At 42.2% G+C, this 7,379-nt stretch overlaps 1 protein-coding gene across 9 annotated transcripts in view; it reads right to left on the bottom strand.

The window, feature by feature from the left end:
- pard3ab (par-3 family cell polarity regulator alpha, b) overlaps positions 1-7,379 on the bottom strand; it is a 351,497-nt gene that overhangs the window by 195,448 nt on the left and 148,670 nt on the right. For all 9 annotated transcript variants that reach the window (XM_032532544.1, XM_032532550.1, XM_032532546.1 and 6 more), the window contains exon 3: positions 2,133-2,316. In XM_032532544.1, the coding sequence (XP_032388435.1) occupies positions 2,133-2,316 (184 nt within the window). The remainder of the gene's footprint in view (positions 1-2,132; positions 2,317-7,379) is intronic.

The following is a 7,379-nucleotide window of genomic DNA, read 5'->3' as shown; positions in this document are numbered from 1 at the left end:
TGTGTGTGTGTGTGTGTGTGTGTGTGTGTGTGTGTGTGTGTGTGTGTGTGTCTGGGAAACAAATAAAAAGGTCATGGTGCATATTTCTAAAAGTTATAAGAATTGCGCTTAAGGATGCTCTAAAAAAAACGAGCCATATGTTGATGATATGAATGCAGGGACGCTGTGAATGAAGTGTGATTGGTGTATGATATGACGGCAGATATAATAATAATACATTTTACTTAAAGACGCCTTTCTTGGCACTCATATGACGGTGATAATGAACAGCAGCAGGTGGTGGAGATGCTGGGCCTTAAATTTCATCTTTTGACAGTTTTTAAAGTACAGTATATTATGGCTATAGAATGGCTAATACACAATAAAAAAATAAAAAAACAATCCCATTAGAATGGTAATTGTTGAAACGATTCCATTTGCAACTGGGTCTCGATGCCCAATCCTAACTAGATGGTCTTTTCAGTCTCATTCGTCTCCATCTAGGACCCCAACAGGCTTCCAACTTCCTGAGGTCTCCAACCCATACGTCTTTTTTCTAAAAGTCAAAATAAATGTAAATAATTTCAATTCTTTAGTTTGTGGTGGTAGAAGAAAAAGTGAAGGATTTTTACTTTAAGTCACAATTTTCACTTTTAGCAGTTTCATAGATCCAGATCCAGAGGGACACAGAAAGAGAGAACCTTTGAGAAGGAAGAGAAAGTAACAGTGTGTGTCTGTGTGTATCTGTGTGTGCATGCTTGTTTGCTCCTGCTTACAGTTGTGCGCCAAAGGTTTTTGCTTGATCCAAATTGACAAATCACCTACGAGAGTCATATTCCCGTCCAAACTCGTGGCAATTACAGTAAAAGAAGCAACTTGGCCGGCAGCACCGCAGAGGTGGACGGGCTCGGCGTCACATTTGATTTAGGAGGCAGCAAATACAACCAATTAGCCATTTTGGCCGAGGATCAAACGGCTATCTGTACCTTCAAAAAAAAAGAAGAAAAAAAAAAGAAAAAAGACCTTCTGTCCAATTAACAGAATGTATGGGCCGGGCTGAGGAGCCGCAGGGCTGTGATAGGGTAATTTGTTGGCTTTGCTGTATACTGTGGCAGTTGCTGGTATTTAATACTAATGGCGATGACAGATTTGTGTAATTTTTAGAGTATAAGAGGGAGTGACTTCACACACACAAACACGTGCGTGCACAGACATATGCTCACGTGCGCACACGCATGCACACACACCCGCACACACACCCACCCCCACACCCACACACACACGTTGAGCCATAATCCTTAATCTTGATACCAGATATTTCGTTGTTTGAGGTTTATAAAGCCAAAGCCTCTGATACATGGCCAGTGCTGTCCTTATGTTTGTTGTTCTCCCTTGTGTTGCCGTGTGCAGCAGATCCGTTACATATCATGTGTTACATAGCTAGGTTAGAGGTTCCGCAGGGAGGAGAATGACATTTACCTAAAAAAAAATCAAAAATAAAAGGATTGTTCACTCGAGTCTGAGTTTGTGTGTGACTTCTGCCTACCATCCACGAAGTCTGACACCATTTCACATCTAACGCTAAAGACTCCTAACGTGTAAGACTGGGAATCTTGCATGGTCACACATTACAACTAGAATTGTTTTGGGAAATGTAACCAAGCTAGTGTAGAGTTAAATAAAGTTTAAACGTTTCATCACTATGTAATTTCTGATGTGTTAATGTATTTAAATGTATGCTGCAGTTGGGTTGAGAAGATCTGATTTAATTCAGTGGCGTAGGCTCCGTATCATGCCGTTTAATTATCATCTTTTTTTCTCAGTGAAGAGTAGATCAAGACAGCCCTTTTGTCTCTCACTTACACCCCCCCACTCTATCTCTGTCAGATAGATTAGAACTAAAAACTATTAACATATAGAAAGAAACCGATTGCTTCACACCAGGAAGTCCCCTTCTGTCTCCAACCACCTGGTGTCTTAGACATGGCTAAGATAATAAAATGTGGATTAACTGTATTTTGTTAGAACTTCTTACTTAAAAGGATAATAACCTTTCGATCTGTGTCCGAAAACGAGCCCAAAGGGGCGGAGTTAGAGCATGTCCTTCCTCATTGGACAGCAAAGAAACTAAAAAGACTCTTGTTGGGACTTACTGGTGCGCAGGGCCGAGGGCGTGACCTCAATCTCACTGGCGGCCTGGTAGGGCTGGAAGGCCGAGGCTCCACTGCCAGCGCTGAGGTCTGCAGCAAACAGGTCGGGGCTCTGGGTCCCTGTGGAGCTGGCGCTGGTGCCATCGCCTCCATGGTGGGGCTCCTGCTCCTCATACACTGCTATCAGCTGGAGGAGGAGAGATCACCGGATGTTAGATTTAGGAACACGCTGCTTCATGAAATGCATATCATTAAACGTCAACAGGCTCGACTGAGTTATGTTCTCAGAAAGAAAGGGAGAAAAGGATGGAGTACAACAAAAGAAATACAGAAAAGTAGACTACAATTAGAGTTTTTTTTGTATTTGACAAAAATAAAGCATAACACCCTAACAATAATATCTGGTACACTGGGATCATCTGGAAATATGAGAGAAATGAATTTGAATGTAAGAAACAAGAGGTTAATAGAGTATAAATACCCCAAAATAATGGAGAAAATTAGGGAAAGTAACAGAGGGGTGGGAGAGCAAAGAAGGAGAAAGATTGGATTTGGGAAGAAAATCATTTTCTTCTTTCCCTCAGAAATTGTTGCATAAAATCCCAAAAGGTTAAGCAGCATATGTGAAAATAAGGAGATACAATTATGAACCTGAAAATGAGCAGAATATGGGCGCTTTTAACAACAATCTCCATAAAACACACTAAACGTCTTATATATGGCGACATTGGAAGAGAAGCATTAGCTCACATAATTATGTTTACACACACACACACACTTCAAATTCAACTACCAGTTTCCAGTACATTAAACCTTCTTTGTAGCCACATATAGCCTGAGAGCTGTGGGGTTTTATAGCACGCTGGACAGGCTCCCTGGTGAGGGGAACACACACACACACACACACACACACACACACACACACACACACAATCACACACCACACACACCACACACACACACACTCTCTTAGACCTCAAGGACTCCTTTCCCCCATTAGGCCCTTTACATAAATGTGCAGACATTTTCTTCAAAATTAGAGCTTGTATTAGCCTGGGCTAAGGTGTTCACACACAGTAAGTCAAAGGCCGGTGTGGTGTGTGTGTGTGTGTGTGTGGTGTGTGTGTGTGTGTGTGTGTGTGTGTGTGTGTGTGTGTGTGGGTGTGGGTGTGTGGGGAGAATGTGCAGATGAAGACAGAAAGAAAGGAAAGAAGTGGAAAAAGAGTAAGAGCAAGGGAAAGCAAAACAGAAAGATGTGAGTATTGTGTATGTGTGTGTGTGTGTGTGTGTGTGTGTGTGTGTGTGTGTCTGAGTGGGACTCATGGGAGAAAGCAGTGCAGTAAGACTTGGTTGTGTGTTGTTTTATGGGTACACGTCCAGATAAAACGTCTTTGTGTAAGTATCAGAGAGTCCTCCACTCTTTCCCCATTAAGGCTCAGTTCAGCCAGAACAGCTGAGCCAGCAACACCCCCCCCCCCATCCCTCCTCCTGGCCCACTCCCTGAGGACACCACAGAAGAAGAAACCCCAAGCCTGTGTGATTCTGCAGCCCATGTGGTTCCTATTACATGAAAATCCGTTTAGCTGCAGTGCGAGCTGTAAATGTGGTAGGGGCCTCAAAAATCTATAGCCAATCTGATATCATTCAAAACAGTCAGTATTAATCATAATTGTAAAAAGCAGTACAGTATGGTAGGTATGATGAGGTTGTCAATGCAAACAGCAAAGTGTCCTAATGTATCACACATTGCAGTGACATGGAGATTTGAGCTCAATTTACATTTCCACATACTTCTCATGATGCACAACTCTTCAGAATGTTCTTCCTACTATATGGACATCTCCATTGATGCTGTTGCTCCTCAAAATGTCAAAGTTGCAAATATAAAAACATTATGTTGCTCCAACACTGAACTCTTATTCTTATTCTACTGGAAAAGGCCCACAGGGATCCTAGAAGTTTCATATCATCAAATGATTTCAACAAAGACCAGTCGCTGAATTTGCATTACATTATCAGTTGTCGAAATTTATTTTTCTATATCGATGTCTTGTATTAATGTCTGTCTTGACGTGCTGTACCCATGTTTAATGTTTCTGCAGAACAGGAGCCTGCTGAAAACCAGTTTTTAAACTGAGTCAGGCCCGTTTTTATATTGTAATGTAGTGTTACTTTTCTAACTTTCCTGTGTAATAAATATATATATATATATATATATATATATATGAAATTAAATTATTTTCTACACAGTGTACAAATGATGTATTCATGAGATACTCTGGGTGGATATGTGTCCATATGAAGATGAGTACATGGCATTACTATTTATTTTAACAAAAAAAACAAATGCTTGCTGGGAAGAAGATAGGAGACAAAATTAACATGACTGACAAGTAAAGAAAGTAAACATCGGCTTTAGTATGCGTTTCCTTTGTCTAATCAGGTGAATATGCTGAGGTCAAGGACCCGAGGGCACAGCGGCGACGGACGGCTGCTCCCTCACGGCTTCTTCTCGTTTCTCTTGGAGGTTTGGTTGAGTGAATTGTTGTCTTTGTGCTATAAAACTGCCCAGAGTCAAAGCTAATGGCTGAGATTTGATGACAAGCACCGCCCTGACCCTGCCGCTACCCAACACACACACACACACACACACACACACACACACACACACACACACACACAACCACAGAGTATGGCATAGCTATCCATTTAAGGACTACTCCTCAGATTTCAGCTGTATCTTCTGGAATGATGTGGATTATCAATACCAGCTCTCCCATCCACAGAAGCTAAATCTTAGACTGGGTTACTCGCGGGCCAGTCTTAGGTTGCTCTCAGTGTAATTAGTCTAATGTGAAAAGTGGGTACAACAGACTTTATTAAGCTTAGTAGACGGCGTTTGGCCAGGCTGGCTCAAAGTAAGAGTTGAACATCTCAGAATCAGAATCAGAATCAGAAATACTTTATGATCCCCGAAGGGAAACTCTGTACACAGTAGCACCAGTAGTAAGAAGACAGAGACGAACCACCAGGCAGCTCGCACTTTTCAGCGCATGCGCACACTTCACTTCAGATGCATCAGAAACGAATCAATCAGCATTGTAGCAAGATAAGTACAAGACATAACACATAACAATGCAAGACAACACACAGTTCATGTGGACACATGAAGGATTTTTTTGAGGTGGCATATAGAGGTGCGAAAAACACAGAACAGGCAGACATATGGATGTGGGGCGGGATGGGGAGGGAGTGTTGTGCGTGTGTGAGATAGTGAGTTGTGTGTGCAATGGGCGCGTCAAACTGTCTGTGTTTGTTAAAAGCTCAGTTCGGCGGACCTTGAAGAGATAACCAGAGCACAACGAGATAGAGGCCAGCTGCTGGTTGTTTTCCTGGACACTGCCGGTCAGTGACAGCCACCGGCAGCTAACATCAAGAGGAACATACGGCTCACTCCTAATGTGCAGAGGGAACAATATGGAGGTAGGTATAGATGAGTATTTCTAGTTAGAAAGTCCCTGTGATTGGTAGTCTTACAGGAGGCTTGAACTGTGAGAAATTACCTTTTATTTGAATAAAGTTGACTGGTTGTTGTGCTAAAATGAACTTGAAGAACCAGATTTACAACCCTTTTAAATGTGAATGAGCACTGTAAACACCCAAGTCACGACTATTTAAAATGTATACTGCAGTCATCACATATTCAGCTCTGATTATATAATTATCATATAATTATATGGGGGATATTTCACGGGATCGCCGCGGCTTCATGGTCTTGATGGCAGTCTCTCTGTGGGGACCCGTCATTGACATAATGCTTTCCCTAGCCCCTTACCCTGATCTTAACCACATCTAAATACCTAAGCTTAACCCTCACCCTAACCATAACCTAGGGGTCCAGCACAAAGCTGTCGGGGCCCCACAAGTATACTGGACTCCCAGTTTTTTGACCCCACGAATATAGCTAAACATGACCACAAACACACACTTTTTTGTTATTATTATTATTTGTTAATTAATTATTCATTGGCCCATTCTATGCTAAACATGACATGCGCTGTGATGTCAATGTTATATTTTCTCCTGACCAACAATTGAAAAGCCCCAAAATGGGAAGATCTTGCAATAAACAAAAATCCTTGGACACTCAAACATGATAAAAGACTAATTCATTTACATTTTGTACATAAGCTTGTTCTGAAAGTGGCTAGCAGGTCTACACATATGAACTGTGGAAAGTGTGCATGTGAGAGAGTTTGTGAGTAACTACACATGACGTAGATCTGGGTGATATGGGGAAAATCAATGACACTGTTTTTGACCAAATACCCGTATATTAATATTGGAGGGTTGACCAATGGTTCTATCACAAAATGATAATGCCTTTTTTATAGTAACGTGGATATAAGGACTTAGTGCATGGGTCTCAAACTCGCGGCCCGGGGGCCAATTGCGGCCCGCGGATTTGTGGCCCCCTACTGACATCAAAGTTAGTGTTAGTGCGGCGGCCGTTTGAAACTTTTTTCATTGCGCTTGTCACTTATGGGCTACCGTAGTAGTCTCCTGACAGCAGGTGACGGTTGTCAGCTAGCTAAGTACCCTTTGGGCAAATGCCTGAGGTTTGACAATGTGATGTCTGTTGTGAAATGCACCAACCATATCGGATCTAGGGGCTTAAAGCACCGGCAGTTCCGCGCCCTTTTTGGAGGAAATAGTTTTTTTTTGGAATACTTGATGCGGCCCAGCCAAACCCAGACTCTACTTCCAGCGGCCCCCAAGTAAGTTGAGTTTGAGACCCCTGACTTAGTGGGTAAGAACAAATGACAGAGCAGCAAGAACAGTCAGGAAGATTTAGAAAATGACGTCACTTTACTGGGCCGCAGCCTTTCAAACCAGGAACAACAACACTTATGTCATATTACGATATCACAATGGACGGCATATAGTCTCATATAACAATATCGACATAATAATGGTATGTATTGCCTAGCGCTGTAAGTGTTGACGTGATTGTGTGTAAATATCACTCTTTATCAACTTTGTTCACTTTCTTGGCCACGCTCCCACTAAACCCGAGCCAAAAAAAGTAACAATAATTGAAAAATAAATTACAATGGAAAGTGTGAGTCAGTCCACTTTTCAGCAGTCACTGGCAGCTCGTAAATCATCATCCTAACTCTGGCTAGAACAATGCGTTGGCAGCCGGGCCAGGGTGAGGGGAACCAGAGGTCTGTTGAAGGGGAATGAACC

Source organism: Etheostoma spectabile, chromosome 12 (assembly GCF_008692095.1).
Source record: "Etheostoma spectabile isolate EspeVRDwgs_2016 chromosome 12, UIUC_Espe_1.0, whole genome shotgun sequence".
In the NCBI taxonomy this organism is placed as follows: domain Eukaryota; kingdom Metazoa; phylum Chordata; class Actinopteri; order Perciformes; family Percidae; genus Etheostoma; species Etheostoma spectabile.
Note: the sequence above shows the minus strand (reverse complement) of the source record. Positions and strands in the feature narration are given on the sequence as shown.